Source organism: Nicotiana tomentosiformis, chromosome 2 (genome assembly GCF_000390325.3).
Source record: "Nicotiana tomentosiformis chromosome 2, ASM39032v3, whole genome shotgun sequence".
In the NCBI taxonomy this organism is placed as follows: domain Eukaryota; kingdom Viridiplantae; phylum Streptophyta; class Magnoliopsida; order Solanales; family Solanaceae; genus Nicotiana; species Nicotiana tomentosiformis.
This window is the reverse complement of record NC_090813.1, coordinates 58,757,364-58,773,872: the sequence shown is the minus strand read 5'-3', so window position 1 is coordinate 58,773,872 and position 16,509 is coordinate 58,757,364. Positions and strand designations below refer to the sequence as shown.

The 16,509-nt window shown below is 37.2% G+C and overlaps 2 protein-coding genes across 2 annotated transcripts; both read left to right on the top strand.

Moving 5' to 3' along the window:
• The first annotated feature begins 1,279 nt into the window (after positions 1 to 1,279).
• On the top strand, positions 1,280 to 5,816 carry LOC104094761 (accelerated cell death 11). Its single transcript, XM_009600756.4, has 4 exons — positions 1,280 to 1,732; positions 2,317 to 2,489; positions 4,366 to 4,511; positions 5,530 to 5,816. Exons 1-4 carry the CDS (start codon positions 1,526 to 1,528, stop codon positions 5,634 to 5,636), a joined length of 633 nt encoding a protein of 210 aa, XP_009599051.1. The 5' UTR covers positions 1,280 to 1,525; the 3' UTR covers positions 5,637 to 5,816.
• A 920-nt stretch (positions 5,817 to 6,736) lies between these two features.
• On the top strand, positions 6,737 to 14,821 carry LOC104094760 (30-kDa cleavage and polyadenylation specificity factor 30-like). The gene is made up of 7 exons (XM_009600753.4): positions 6,737 to 7,498; positions 8,197 to 8,589; positions 8,990 to 9,152; positions 9,302 to 9,412; positions 10,484 to 10,552; positions 12,632 to 12,718; positions 13,481 to 14,821. Exons 1-7 carry the CDS (start codon positions 7,092 to 7,094, stop codon positions 14,261 to 14,263), a joined length of 2,013 nt encoding a protein of 670 aa, XP_009599048.1. The 5' UTR covers positions 6,737 to 7,091; the 3' UTR covers positions 14,264 to 14,821.
• The last annotated feature ends 1,688 nt before the right edge of the window (positions 14,822 to 16,509 follow it).

The window sequence follows — 16,509 nt, the reverse complement described above, 5'->3', positions numbered from 1 at the left end:
GGTCATCCCAAGTAAAGGCAGCTTCAAGTACCTTGGGTCGGTTATCCAGGGGGAATAGGAGATCGACGAGGATGTCACACACCGTATTGGGGTAGGATGGATGAAGTTGAGGTTAGCATCTGGAGTCATGTGTGACAAGAGAGTACCATCGATACTCAAAGGTAAGTTCTATAAAGCGGTTGTTAGACCGGCCATGATATACAAGGTTGAGTGTTAGCTTGTTAAGAATTCACATATCCATGAGATGAAAGTAGCAAAAATGAGGATGTTGAGGTGGATGTGCATGCACACTAGGATGGATAAGATTAGAAATGATGATATACGGGAGAAGGTGCGCGTGGCTCCCATTGATGACAAGATGCGGGAAGCGAGGCTCGGATGGTTCGGGCATGTACAGAGGAGGAGCCTAGATGCCTCGGAAGGAGGTGTGAGCGGCTGGTTGTGGAGGGCACGAGAAGAAGTAGAGGGCGGTCGAAAAAGTATTGGGGAGAGGTGATGAGGCAGGACATGACGAGACTTTAGATTTTCGAGGACATAACACTTGATAGGAAGATGTGGAGGTCGAGTATTAGGGTTGTAGGTTAGGAGGTAGTTGGGTCCTGCCTTACTTCGTACCGTTGTGAGACTAGTCTGGTAGGGTTTTTGTCTAAGCTAGCTAGTGGCAATGTCGTATCTTGCTATTTTGCGTTTCATTGTCGGACCTATTTACTAGCTATCGCTTTTGCTTTGCATCTTTCTTCTAGATTTCATGTTGTTCTTATTTTTCCTATGATTTATGTGGTGATACTGATATTGTCTCCTTTTGTCTTTTTGTCCTCTTGAGCCGAGGGTCTTTCGGAAATAACCTCTCTACCTCTTCAAGGTAGGGGTAAGGTCTGCGTACATACTGCCCTCCCTAGACCCCACTAGTGAAATTTCACTGGGTTGTTATTATTGTTGTTGTATGTGATACACATATCATTTTTTTCATGTTTTATCTTCTACTTCGAATTTTCAATTCAAACCACCTCAAAACTTCGTCAAATTATTCCAAAAGTGAGATTCAAACTACTTAACATGTACTCAATCTATTCTAATAACACTCGCTCAAAAGAAAGAAAAAATTTAGCTTTGTTTTAACTACAAATAACTAATTGGCTAATATTGATAATATTTGGCTAAAATTAATAATTTTTAATAAATTAAATAATTTTTGTAATAAACTACATGAACATATATCTTACTTTCCCCAAAATTAAACAGCTCTAGATTAGATACTACATAGTACTCCTACAGAGACAAATTCGGACATTTACTTCATTTAAACCCTATCTCGCTTTGTCCTTTCCAGCCATATTTTTTAGCGTATTCTGTTAGAAAGAAGACAGATCAGAATTCTGGAGTCCACCGAACAGATAGATTCGCAAGAATAACAAAGGCTCGAAATTAGATTCATTTTCATTTTTCACAATCGTCGCGCAATACATATTTTGGAGCCAGACCGACATTACCTCAAAACTCCGGCGAAACCGCAGCTCCCGATTCGATGGCGAACCACATAGCCGAGGAAAAGCCCCTTAGGAAAATGGCGGATGCCTTCAAAGACCTAGCCAACACTTTAAATTCTCAAACCCTAGACGAAGCTGTTCAGCTGGAAGTTGCCACTTTCTCTCGCGCTTGCACTTTGGTCTCCCCTCTCTTCCGCTGCCTCGGTATCGCCTTCAAGTTTGCCGAGCTCGATTACGTTGCCAAGGTTATCCTCCCGTTCCCTGTGATTGTCGACAGTTTAATTCACTATTCAATTCGCTTTTTGATTGATCTTTTTTTTTCCGAAATTTTTTTGTTGTCATCATATTTAATGTGTAATTATTGAATGGAAGCTGGTAAATATTACTCCTTGTGAACCATAATATGTTTTATTTTCTACTTTTCAAAGGTTAAAGTGGTAAGTTTTTGATCGTACATTTTGTGTTGTTTTCCAGTATTCAAATTTAATTATGGAACTAAGCTATATTTGTGAGTTGAAATTGATTATCAAAAGCTGGAATGGACAGATATTATTAAATTTATTAATCTGATAACTTGTCTCATATGCCTTTTGTTGGGAAGCTCGATTATTTTTTTGGGTATTCTCATAGTATACATTTCCGAATGTGGATATAGCTTAAAGCAAAAAGGCTTGCCCTTTGACATCCATTGATAGTTGGTTTTCCTTTGATAACATATGCTCGTGGTAGCAGCATATATTGCATATGAATATATGCATGTAGGTATATGCAGTTTTTCACAAAAATATTGCTGATCGAGTAATTGGGCAATTGTTAATGGTGACCACAGGTGGATGATCTGGCAGAGGCATCAAAGTCTATTACAACATTGAAAGCGATGATGGATCAAGATGTTCAAGCAGACTGTGTGAGGAGGGCAGGTAGTCATACAAGGAACTTGTTAAGAGTTAAACGTGGGCTGGATATGGTTAAAGTTTTATTCGAGCAGATTATAGCCTCAGAGTATGCTTATTATCTTTTTTCCTTTATGCTTATATTCACAAATTCTTGAAAATCAGTTTCTTGGCTGATAACACCTGAAAATATCCTTTATGAAAAGCTTTTCTTGGCTGAGATGCTTGGAACCAAAGGCATGGTATTTACAGTGTTCTACGTTCTTATTTTTCTGATGTTGTTGCAAACTTTGACTAAGTCCTTTTTGATCCAAAATCCAATTGATTATTCTATGTTTGAGTAATTTTCAATTTCTGTGCCATTCTTCTGGCAGGCCTTTGGTATATAAACTGCCTGCTTAGTTAATACCATGGGCCTATTTCTTCTGGGTTACAGACAGGTCAGATGTCAACATCTGTGAACATCAGATTTGCAGATGTTCAGAGATTCACCTGAACAACATTTCTCTTGTACTTAGAAAGGGGAACAGAACATAATGAGGTAGAATACCAATCAAAATAAAATATACTCCTATTATGACAACAGCAATTTCCAGCAACAGGGACATACATACATGAAATTCCATAAACTTGTGGATTGACTGTACAGATACCTACACCAGTTTTAGAAACCCAAGACCGTCTTTGAACTTTCCCTCTCTTCTCTGCCTCTAGACCACTACTGTAAAGGCATTGCTATAAGGTGTAGCCAGTTCTTCAGGAAGAAAGAAAGAAACCTCCCTTTAGCTTGGTGTTGAGGAATATTATGCAGTCGAGGTTGAGAAAGAGATTTGAGGAAGCATACAAGTTCTAGGTTTTACAACTTGGTTTTTCACCAGGTCTTTCTCTTCATTGCTGCTGAAGAAGAATAAGAGAAAGAAGACAGGAAGTTATGAGCTTCCGTCAAAATGATTGGAAAACAGATGTTATCCAAGCTCAGATGATTTGATGGTTAAGATGAAGAAGTCTGACAAGAAGAATCAAAATTAAGCATGAAATTTGCAATGGGGAAATAATTTATCAACTTATTTATTTATTATTGCTAACTTTCTTGATAGTATGTCTGGTCATTACACAATAATGGGCCCCCAATTTGCTTGGTTAAACTTGTTACGCGCTTGACTAACATCTGTATTTCATCTGCAAGAACATTACCAGTTGTGCTCATCTTTGAACCTTTTGGATGGACAGAGTATCATAACACTTGTTAACGGAACTTTGCATGCTCGACTAACTTCTGTATTTCAACCTGCAAGAACATTACCTAGTTGTGCTCGTCTTTAAACCTTTCAGATGGCCAGAGTTTCATAAAACCTTTTAATGGAACTCATTAATGCCTACTTTTCCCGCCAGAGAAGCAATACTATCTCTTTTCCTTCTCTAAAGAGGGGATTGGGAGGAGTAGGCGTGAACTTCATGTTAGCAGTTTGAAACATGACTGTCCCCAAAAAAGCATATTTGCATATTTTAAAATCTATGAAGGACAGTGAAAGAGTACTTGATGCGTGTGTCAGCTTTACTTTGAGTGAGAAATGTCAGGTTTTTGCGTAACCTGATGGATGTTCACATGAATCTACCCATATGGTCGGGAATCGTTAACATAGGTTGATGTTCATAAGTAATTTTAGGTACTAAATTTCAAAATTTAGTTCACTTGTTGACTTTAAGGTGCATGGAAGTCAGTGACAAGTCACAACATGTTATGGAGTTTTATTCTAATCTGCAAATCAGTTGCTGTTTAACACGGTGGATATTCACATGAACCTGCCCTTCTGGTGGCCGATTTGGCAAGGATAGATAAATCTCAAATTCTTGGTTTGTTTGTTCATACTTCTTAGGTGCAGAGAAGTAGCTAAATATTGTGAAGTGTTATTGCAAAACTTTGAGATTTGCAGTATTTGAATTTTATCAGTTGATGTTCACAATTGGTAACTGTCTTTTGGCAGGGGGAATTCCTTGAAGGATCCAGCATCAAAAGCATATCAACAAGTGTTTGCTCCATATCATGGATGGGCCATCAGGAAAGCTGTGTCTGCAGGAATGTATGCCCTTCCCACCCGGCAACAGCTGATGAACAAGCTTAATGAAGATGGTGAGTGGCGATTCAACTTAGTTTCTGTACCTCTGACCCAACCAACAACTCACGTACCCTGAAACAGAATTCACGTCTAGTGCACTTTCTGGCATAGTAACTTTTGTTCAGAAGTGAACTTGGTTTGCGTTTTTTGCCAGAGCCACAGCTAATGAAAGGGGTTCAATTGAATCCCCTTTGTCGGAGAACCGTACAGCATAAATAGGGTAAAAGATGATTTTTTTCATATATACATATATACTTTTGAATCCCCTTGTAGTGGCAAAGATAGTTCAAAATTTTCTTTAGGTCTCAAGTTCTAATTTTTTGAATGCCCTAGTTAAAATTCCTGCATCTACCATTATTTAGCTTTGTCCAATTCGTTCAGTAATTTGCTTAGATTCTTAATGGCACAACCTGTTTGGGCTAAAAATGAATTATGAATTGAAATACCAGAACATCGTAATCCTGATTGTTGGATAGCCACTCCCTCCTATACTACAACACCAAAGTTCAAATATCAGGATTTTTGTTTGTGTCTGCCTCTCCTATCACCCTTGCGAAGGACTTCCATGACAGAAGTCTGAAATTTCATATCCTGCTTGTTTTATTTCTTATTTGGTTTTAGCTTCCTAATTGTTGACTAAGGGGGTCAAAACTGAGTTTGCACCTTTTTTGGTTCAGGGAACAAATTGTTCCTATTATACTGATTGTACTTTCCCCATTTATGGGATTAAACTGGGTTTTTTGTTATTGTTGTTGTTGTTGTATACTGATTGTACTTGTATGCTGACAAGCTCTTCTCGACAGTTCATTTCATTCGATCTCGACCTACATTATTGTTACCTTTTACTGTTCAGAATGGGTCCGTAGACACACCTCATATCAGTGCTCATGGCCACCTTTATCTTTCTGTCTCGCATCCTATCTAATGCCTTATAGTCCATGTATACTGGTAAATAGGTCACCGACCTGTTCCGGTGGTTATTTCTTTTCATTTTTGTCTGATGAGTTTGCTGTTTTTCTCTGTTATTTTCAGAAGCCTCTGCAAGAACTCAGATGCAAAATTATGTCGCCTCATCTGGCACTGTCATTTTGTACATTGACAAACTCTTCATCTCAAGAGATTTGGGTATCGACTGGTGACCCTGAACTGGATGACAAAGCACCATTTGTTTATCGTGATTCGCCTCAAATCACGATTTACGTTAATTTATAATCATGCAAAACATTTGTCCAAATATTTGATTGTAACTTGTAACTAACTTCATTTTTTCGGGGCTAGTGCACACATAGCTATTCTCAGGGATGCTATTTAGAGATTAACTAGTATTTATTTTGTCCTGAAATTTTAAACTAAAAATCTTAACGACAATTCAGTCCTGAAAAAATAAAATACAAGATGCATTGACTAATTTCTGAATAGCAGCCTCTTAGAGTGGCTACCTCGTGTCATTTCTACCATCATCTTTAATAGCATGGAAAATGAAAAAAATGCCCTAGAGCACAGATCATCTACCAGCACTTGGGGCGGGGTTTTAGCTCATCATTTTGGAAAGAAAACGAAAATATATCAGTTTGATTTCACCGTCTTCCAGTGTCTTTGGCTCTGCCCACGTAGAGAAAAACTTTTATTTACCAATGGTCTTAGCCTGGTAACCGAGGAGGTCTCAGGTTTATCTCCATTTGAGCATGGAACTATGTTCAGCTTATATGCTGCTGCTGGTGACCGCTTAACTCGGGGTAGCAAAATATTAGCATGTTTCGCATGACATAATTCAGTTGTGATCGAAAATGTCTCCAATGTTTGGCTGGGGCATGAATAAATAATAATTGTAGCAAATCAGAGTGTGTTTTGATGAAAATTTTGAATTCTAAATATTATAATAATGTTTAACTGTTAGTTGAAGCAACTAATATTAATGAATGTCACATAGTTATAAGAATAGTACTTCCGCAGCATAAGTGAGGAAAGCCATTTTCCATCAGATGTTGAAAATATTACTATTTACATATTGGAATTAATTTTATTAATAAAAAATTACGTGCTTGAATAGATGTGGTATAATTGGAGTTCTTGAAAAAAGCTAAAAATCACTATTGTCATTTACCACCACTTTCTTTTAATTGTAAAGTCATAGTTATTTCGATCACCTTTATCTTTTTTTTTTTCCTAAAATCAAAAGTATAAAATATCAAAAAATATTACAATTAACCAAACTGAGTCTGCACGTTGATCTGCATTGGCTTGGGAACAGAATTATCAGAAAAGCAATTAGAGAACAATTTGTAACGCTACTCATTGTTCATTAAGCTATTAGCAATAGATTACTGGATTCCACAATAAGCCTTCACAGACCAGTAGCGAGGAGTTTTTTTGTGTGTATATACTCCATTGACAAGCAAGGTAAGAATAAGCACCGTAAATTTCACTTTCGAATTATTTCGCACAAAAAACAACACAACACCAGAAACTCCGCTCTTGGGATTAAAAAATTGAAAACCCCTGGTGTCTCCAGAAACGCCCAAATTTCAAGCAGAATCAGCAAATCAAAATTGACATTGACACATGAAAAAAAGCTAGTATAATAACAATTAACCATGGATGATGGAGAAGGAGGATTAAGCTTTGACTTCGAAGGCGCGCTAGACACATTGCCTACACACCCAACTGCATCAGTACCAGTAATACAATCCTCAGACCATTACAACACCATCACCACTGCGGGACCCGACCCGAGTGCTTCTACTGCCTCAGTCCCTACAGTCGGACTAGGGCAAGGGCAATTAGGCGATGGTTCATTTGTTGGGAATCGTAGAAGCTTCAGGCAGACTGTTTGCCGGCATTGGCTGCGGTCGCTGTGTATGAAAGGTGATGCCTGTGGTTTCCTCCACCAATATGATAAGTCTCGAATGCCTATTTGCAGGTTTTTTCGACTCTACGGAGAGTGTCGTGAGCCGGATTGTGTTTATAAGCACACCAATGAGGATATTAAAGAGTGTAACATGTGAGCTTCTCCCACTGATCTGTCCTTTTCTTTTTCTTCTTTGCCATGTATTTATTACTGCAATGTTTTAACTCATGCTATTTTCTGCGGGGTGGGGGGAGAGAGAGGGAGGTAAGCTATATATTTGCATACTTACATCACTAGCATGCTAGTAGGGGAATTGTTTTTGGATTGGAATCAAACTCATACTTAGATACTTACGATGAGATTTGAATTTGAGAATTGTCTGTTAAGTTTTGTCCTAAGACATTCGTGTCAATCTGGGTCAATAGTCGAATTTCACAGCTTATCTGCCTGTATTGTAAATGATGTTATATAACCTGGCTAGAATGATGGCTCTAAGGTCACTGCAACACTGCATTCACAGTTTGGGGTGCATTGTTGGAAATCTTGATCAGTACCGTGTTGCATGTTTTGGACGTTTCCTTGCTGTTTTATCTTTTTGCTCTTTATTGTTTTTTTCTTTGTGATCCTCATCTGATAATAGTTCTGCTGATTTGTTTTCATTCAGCATTGCTCAATCTATGACTGAATGATCATTAATTAGGGTGTAGGTAGTTTGATCTTTATAATAATGATCGTTGAGTTGCTTTCTCTAAAGAAAAGTAACTGAAAAGATGAAAAAATGACCGTACTTGTTCTTTTTTCAGTTTTAGCACATTATCACCTGCCTTTTAATGTAATTTCTATAATGACAGGTATAAATTGGGATTTTGCCCGAATGGTCCTGATTGCCGGTATAGACATGCAAAGCTGCCTGGACCTCCACCTCCAGTGGAAGAAGTTCTTCAGAAAATTCAGAATTTGACATCCTACAACTATGGTTACTCAAACCGGTTTTTACAGAACCGCAATGCTAATTATTCAACTCAGGCAGACAAATCTCCTACTCAGCAAGTACAGAATGTAATGAATCAAGCAGTGAAATCTACAGCTGTAGAGCCACCCATTGGACCGCAGCACCAGGCACATCAACAGCAAGTTCAACAGCCTCAACATCACAGTGCCCCAACTCAAACACAAACTCTTCCTAATGGCCAGCAAAATCAGGCGGATAGAACTGCAATACCCCTGCCTCAAGGAACATCTAGGTGTGTTCGAAGTTTCAAGGTCTTTACTTAGGTCGTGTAGTCAGTTCATGTACTTAAATAAGTGACAATAATTTGGAGTCTTCCATGTCAGCTTTAATTAGTTTATTCAGAGCCTTGTTAGAATCATATATGGTTCCACGTATTTTCTTTATCAATTCACTTTGTCCTATTCTTCATTCCGCTGCATGCTCAGTTTGCATGCCTGAGGAACTGATACAAACTATTGTGAACTCATTCTATGAGATTTCTGCTATAAATAATATATATTGTTGGCTGGTAATTACATGCCTGAAGCACCCTACTATGTTGGGAAGTTTTAGAAACCACCCAGAAGAATGATCCAATGTCCATATCTCTGTTTTTTACTGTATACTTATCTGATGTCCTTGCATGGGATTAGGTACTTTATAGTTAAAAGCTGCAACCCTGAGAATCTTGAATTGTCAGTACAACAAGGAGTTTGGGCAACTCAACGAAGCAATGAAGCTAAACTAAATGAAGCTTTCGATTCTGTGGAAAATGTCATTCTAGTTTTTTCGATCAACCGGACTAGACATTTTCAGGTAGTCTATTTTTCACCTATCCCATGAAGAGTTTTTAGGTTTTACTTGTTATTTAACAATGCATTGTTTGATTGTAACTTGTGATGGAAGGAATGTGTCTTAGAATTTAGTACTAATTCATAGAATTTAACATGTGTACTGTTTGTTAGGGTCTTGCAAAAATGACATCTAGAATTGGTGGTGCTTCTAAAGGAGGAAACTGGAAGCATGAACATGGAACTGCACATTTTGGACGGAATTTTTCAGTAAAATGGTTAAAGGTACTTTTAATTTCCTTACCTGCCCCACCTATATTAGTATTTCTTTCTCTTTTCCTATTCTTGCTTTTCCAATCAGGTCCTTGCATGGTTGTCAGCGAAATATTTCGTGTAATTTATTAGATTCTGTTCCAGGTAGAGCTGCGGTGACAAGAAAAGATATCTGGTCCCTCTTTCTGATTTATGCAAATGCTAATTGGAAGCTATTTAATGAATGAATGTTGTGTATTTCATGAGGATTAGTGACTCCACTTATATCCCTCAAGGTTTCTGGTTTATCACATAAGCTGTTCACATGACAATTGACCTCAACAAAGGTTGTTTGACCACGATTTGGGCTCAATCTCCCTCTTTTTTAAATTCATAGGACTTGCAGACTGCAGAGAGTTGATTATTGTGGTTTAAAATTGTTGTCAGACTAGACAAGTGACTGTTGAACTAGTTAGCTGAGCTAAAAATCAGTGCAACCAATTATTCAACTCGTGATTTTCTGTTTGATGATTTGCTGGTTTGGCTGATTAAAGATAAAATGTCATTCAGAACCTCTCCCCTATTTAAGTTAAGTTTGAAATATTTCATGTATTTAAATTATGCATCACCAGTTATTCAATCAACTGGCTCCTTCAGCTTTGCAAGCCATCAGCTAGATGAATTTCGATTTTACTTTCTGTCAGTACTGCAGGATGATCTGATAAGTACAGGGGTATCTTGATCAATGATTTGTTTAACTCACTGTGTAGTTGGAGGTCATGCCTCTTACCTTGTTGCAATATAAACTGATAAACTCTATGCATATGATATAAGTACCATATGAGAGAAATCCTTTTTCTTTTTGTTGCACCTTCTGTTTCACTTGAGGACTTTTAATCATTTTCCCAACTCTAACACTTACCTGTTATCAATCAGTGGCAGAGGCTTTTAAGTTCTCTTCTTTTTCTTCCTCCTTTTCTAAGCGGAATTGCTTGCATACATGAGGCTTAAAGTTCACAAATTAATTCTCTTCTTTTTCTTACCCTTTTTTTACATTACAGAATTGCTTGCATACATGAACTAACTCTGAGGCTTAAAGTGCAGCTCTGTGAACTGTCCTTCCAGAAAACTCGCCATTTGAGGAATCCATATAATGAAAACTTACCTGTGAAGGTATATTTAAGCCTTTACTCATTGATTATTTGACATATTTCAACAATTTTAGTTTCCTCTGTGGCTGCTCTGAGCATGCTGATGTCCATAGATTGATTTCTAATGGACATTGACAGATCAGGGCAGGAATTTGAATGTAGTTATGTGTTATGCTTACTGCTTTAATTTGCAAAATTCTTCATTTATAGATGCCGTTCTAGACTTCACTTTAAAGACTTGATGGACCTGACAGAACCATTTACTAGTCGAGTTTTCCCCCCAGTCAGATTTCGCACATGTTGCTCTTGTCAAGTGACATCCTTAATTTTTTGTTCCAGCAAGACTATCCAGCTCCACCAGAACTTCTTTGACTACCAAACGGTCTTTTTGTTAACGACAAAGACCTTAGTACTTTGAGGTTTGGGTTTCCAGGGTTACAATTTTTTTTTTGCTCTTTTCACCAAAGTTGATGCTCCACAATTTGAAGCCTTGTACTGTTGATCAGGGAAAAGGCGAATAGTGGAGAAATAGCCAGCCTTACCATTGTGCTTTGAGTAGAATTATTTGAAGATCCAATTTGTGTGTAGTCAATTGAATTTTGTGGGGTAGCATGAAGTTGAAAGAAATCATAAAATAACATGGTTATATAGATAATCGAAAATTAGCATCCAAAGGTGTGGGCCTAGTGGTCAATTAAGTTGGTTGAAAACTATGAGGTGTCAGGTTCAAATCCCAGTGGAGACAAAAAGCACTGGGTGATTTCTTCCCATCTATCCAAGTCTTGGTGGATAGAGTTACCGGGTACATGTTGTTGGTGGGAGGTAGCAGGTATCTGGTGGAATTAGTCGAGGTGCGTGCAAGCTGGCATGGACTCTGCGGTTATAAAAAATTAAACATAGATAATCAAAAATTAATATCTTTGGATAAAATCTTCAAATTGCCATAGAAGCATATTCTGCATGATCATGGAGGCAATATGCTGTTCAAATACATTCTAGTGCCTATCTATGGAGTCTCCTTTTCCCTTTCACGTCTTTAAAGCAAAAGTTCTGTTGAAAATTAAGGCACTTGCTTCGTTTTGCTCCATGAAATTCTTGGCACTAATGTTCCATTACAATTGAGAAGACCTCACAAATCCATAATTCCAGTTGGTGCATAATGTGCAAGAACAGAAATCAGACCCTTTCTCACTTATGCCTGCTTTGTTCTTTTACAAGAGGACTCTTGCTGAAATGATTAGGATTGTGATGATCTTTTGTGCTTTTATAATATCTCAGCTAGTTATTAACGGTTGAAGGGGCTTTGGTTGCAAAAAAGATGGTAAATTCTCTGAAGAGGATTTTTATATGCTGTTCAATCTGCATTTGAATGAAGAGGACGCCAGAATGTTTGGAGGTCATTTTCTCGTAATATATGTTGATTTTTGTGTTGAGAGATCCATCTCATATCTATTGTGGTAAAGGAATAGGCCTTCATGACAACCGTAGTGAACATTTTGGTGGTTTCACAAGGGCATATCGATTGAAGTAGATTCTTCTACATTACCTTGACCAGTCCTTAACAAGATTGGACGGGGGCTTTCTTATCTATGCAGTTCTTTCTTAGGTTGAGGACATCTAGTCGTCTTTTATACTCTCCCTCATCAATGGTACTTTTCTTTTCTTATTGAAAAAGAAGAAAGGAAAAATATGTCTTAAGTAAGATACTTTACCTTTTAGCCGCAACCTATTTTAATGCCATGGGTATAGCAACACAAACTTTCAAATTATATTGTAGAAAATAATGACAAATTACTCGTCATGTTATGAAAAGCAAGTTTTTATTCCCTTCTGAAGAACAGAAATCAATCAAATAGCCTCTTCGAATATTAGTTGCATTTCTGTTTGGTTGACTGTGCTAGTATTGCGTCGGATAATTCTCTGCTTATATGTGAACATTCTTTTACTGTTGGAATGAAATCATTGATGATTGTTGCTTATGATTCCAGAGACATGGACTTTTACTTGTTAAATTCAAAATCTCCTATGTTTTGTTTGTTAATGCTAAAATTTGTTGCATACTATCATAACTTTCAGCCACCTTTTACTGCCGTTGTTGCAGATAAGCAGAGATTGTCAAGAATTAGAGATCTCTGTTGGAGAGCAGTTAGCTTCTTTACTCTATCTAGAACCAGACAGTGAACTTATGGTATTTCTTTTTCTTCTTTCAAACATTAATTTAGCTTTCATTCACTTGATGGTAATTTATCCATTTTCTGGAGCTTTCAGGGGTTGTTTCCATGTTTTGTCTAGGTATGGTACATCCAAGTTCAAATGACTAGTTCAGTTATGATTTTGAAAATACTAGTTGGGATTGAGTAACTTACGTCAATCTTGTATCCTATATTCAGTCTTCAAGATTTTATAAGGTCCAATGTATCTTAGACTCAATTTCCCTTTCTTTACAAATCACATAACGTTTTCATGTTATATACATACATTGGCTTCAATCATAGGCTTTTCTGGCTTGTAATGTCTGGTGCAATTGTTGAAAAAAAAGATCCTTACACAGAGAGGTACTTGTTTACTTTTTTTCCTTTTTATGATAGGTTTCTGTACTTGTAACCCGCATATAGTCTAGTACTTATTTAGCTTGATTTGATAGTGACTAGGTTCTGCCACTTTGCTGCTTATGTACAATCAAATATGTTGTGATGAAATTCCAAAATTTGGCTGCTTATGGTCCATCTGCCTTTAATATGCTCTTGGTTAGTATATGGAGCATCTATTAGTCGGAGTGCTGATAGAGGAATGCGCATGGTGGATACACACACATGTGTGTGTGTATATGTTATATGTGTATATGTACATTCACAGCACATGGTAGCTATTGAAACTTCAAAAATGACTACCTAATGTAGTTGGACTTTCTGTACAGAATTCTGATGAGCAATAAATTATTGCATTTCAGGCAATCTCACTTGCAGCAGAATCCAAGCGAGAGGAGGAAAGAGCAAAGGGAGTAAACCCTGACAATGGGAATGAGAACCCAGATATTGTACCTTTTGAAGACAATGAAGAAGAGGAAGAGGAAGAAAGTGAGGAGGAGGATGAGAGCTTTGGTCAAGCTTTTGGACCAGCTGCTTTTGACAGAGGAAGTGGTAGGGGAATTGTATGGCCTCCTATAGTTCCTTTTGGACGTGGAGCCAGGCCTTATCCTGGGATGCGGGGCTTCCCTCCACGCATGATGAGTGATGGGTTTTCTTATGGATCAATGACACCTGATGGTTTTCCTATGTCGGATCTTTTTGGAATGGGCGGCCGACCTTTTGGACCATTTGGCCCTCGATTCCCAGGTGATATGATGTTTCACAACCGTCCTCCAGCTGCCGGTGGATTTGGGATGATGATGGGTCCAGGAACGGCCCCTTTCATGGGTGGAATGGGTCCTGGAGCAACTGGCCCACCCAGAGGTGGTCGGCCAATGGGAATGCATCCATCATTTATTCCACCCCCATCACAACCTTCTCAAAATCCTAGGGTCAAAAGGGATCCGAAAGATCCACTTAATGAAAGGATTGATAGATTCAGTTCAGGTTCAGATCAACGTAGGGGTCAAGAGATGGCAGGCTCAGTTGGTGGACCAGATGAAGGAGTAAGTTATCCACAAACTGGAAACAGCTTTAGAAATGATGAAAGCGAAAGCGAGGATGAAGCACCTAGAAGGTCCAGACATGGGGATGGAAAGAAATAGAAGCTTAGCATGGATGGAGATGCTACAACTGGCACAGAAAAGTAAATTCTTTTAGAAACTCTGAAGAAGCCATCTTGCCTCTGCAATTGTCTGTCAGATCCCAAAACGTGGAAACACATTATAACTAGTTTTGGAAAGTGAAAACCTAGCAATTAGTGTCTTTTGTATACTACACTACATATGATATTCCATTCCGGAGCTCACTAGTTCTTTGCTTGCTTGTTCAAAGAGCACGCTTGCCTGCAGTATATTTACCCAACTGATGAAAAAGCCAGCTTTAAGTATACGTCAGTAGTGTACTAGTTATTCCATCATTATTTTGCAAACATATTTGCTTCTCTAATTGTAAAACTGATTTACAGTCACAGGTTAGACTAGATACAGCAGAGCTGGGCTTTATTTTTTTGGCAAGGTCCTGCCTGTCTGTTAATGAAGCATGAAATGTTGATGAGAGGTCCTGCAACATGATTAGAAGTTGATACATTAATCACTTTCTAACTATGATCTATTTTGGTTTCTGATCAATGCAAAATCAGAGTAGCAAGTTTGTTGTTTTAACTACTTCAGTCCCTTTGGAAGTTGTATTCCCTAACGTCAAGATTGAGGCCCCAAGATCATGTCTCTAGTTTCTTCCTGGTAGTATTTAGTGGGCGTTTGGACATAAGAATTGTAAAATTTCGAAAAAAGTGATTTTTTTTTAAAAAGTGAAAATGGTATTAGAGTTATGTTTGGACATGAATATAATTTGGGTTGTTTTTGGATTTTTGTGACTGATCTGAGTGAAAATTTTAAAAACAGCGTTTTGAAGTTTTTCAAATTTTTGAAAAATTCCAAAATTCATCTTAAGTGAAATTTGAAAATTTTGGCCAAACACTGATTTTGATAAAAATGAAATTTTTTCAAAAAAAGTGAAAAATTTCATGGCCAAACGGGCTCTTAGATTGTATATATATAATGAAGTATCTTAGCCTTCCCTTATAACTTGCCGTAACACTGCAATCTAATGTTGCTGTTTGTGCTTCCTTACTAAACCATTCGCAAGAGAATTCTGTCTAGAACAGTTACCTTACCAGCCATTAGATAAAATTGCAGAAACAGGAAATTTGAGGCTTTGACAGTGTAATTACTGTTCTTAAGAAAATTATGCCCCCACTTTGCTATTGCTGGACTGGATATATGACAGAATTACTTTAAGATTTATCAAGCCAAATGAAATTCAAGTTCTGTAAAAACGTAAAGGTAAAGTTGATCGACTTTAGTTAATAAAATAGTCTAATGACTTTTGTGTTAGTTAAGTAAATTGAATAGTAACTTTTTTGTTATAAAAGATAATTTGGTAACTTTAGAATAATAAAATAAAAATTGAGTGGCGTGTGAAATTACAGTTCGTTTGGATGGTTGTTACTTATTGTATTGCATCGTAATACATCATTACGTTACGACGAAAAATGTCACTTTATGAAACGATCGATTTGGTGTAGTCGCTTCGTTACCTTATTTTTTCAACTTATCTTGGTCTTCCATATTATTAAATAATCATATTTTATCTTTTACCCTATATAATAGTTTTAACTTGTACTTTACTTTAAAAAAATAATAATATTGCAAGTAGGGGTGTTCATGGTTCGGTTTGGGTCGATTTTTCCCTAAAAAGAAACCAAATCAAGTAAGTCGATTTTTCAAATATTGGAACCAAACCAAACCAAACCAATTAAGTCGCTTTTTTATCAATTCGGTTTTTGTCGGTTTTTTATTTTTTTTTGTTATTTATCGGGTTTTTTCTTAAATAAGAGACACACTACCAAACGCATATTCTGGCGACTACATTTTCAACGTAACACTATCAAATCAATTGCTCTTTGAGAAACCTATCATTTACCAAGATATGTTGATGATAATTGAATCAAATAGTGATGAATAATTTAAGTACTCAATTAAAAATTGATACGCGTTTTGGGCCTTGGAAGAGTATTAGTTAGTGGGCTCTCTTTTATGTATAGTTACAGTTAGCCCAGAGATATAGTTATTATATTTACATATTAAGCACGTTATTTCTTTTTATTTCTAGTCAGTATGAGAAGTTTTTTAATGCCAGCTCAGCCACCTTCACGTGGATTGAGCTGTGAGAATGATTTCCCTGTTATATACTCTGTAGCACAACTCTAGGAGTATCTATTGGAGAGTTAATATAATTTCTGCTTTCGTTAACTTCTTTTCTTCTCTGCACTTTCATTTTGTCTATCAGT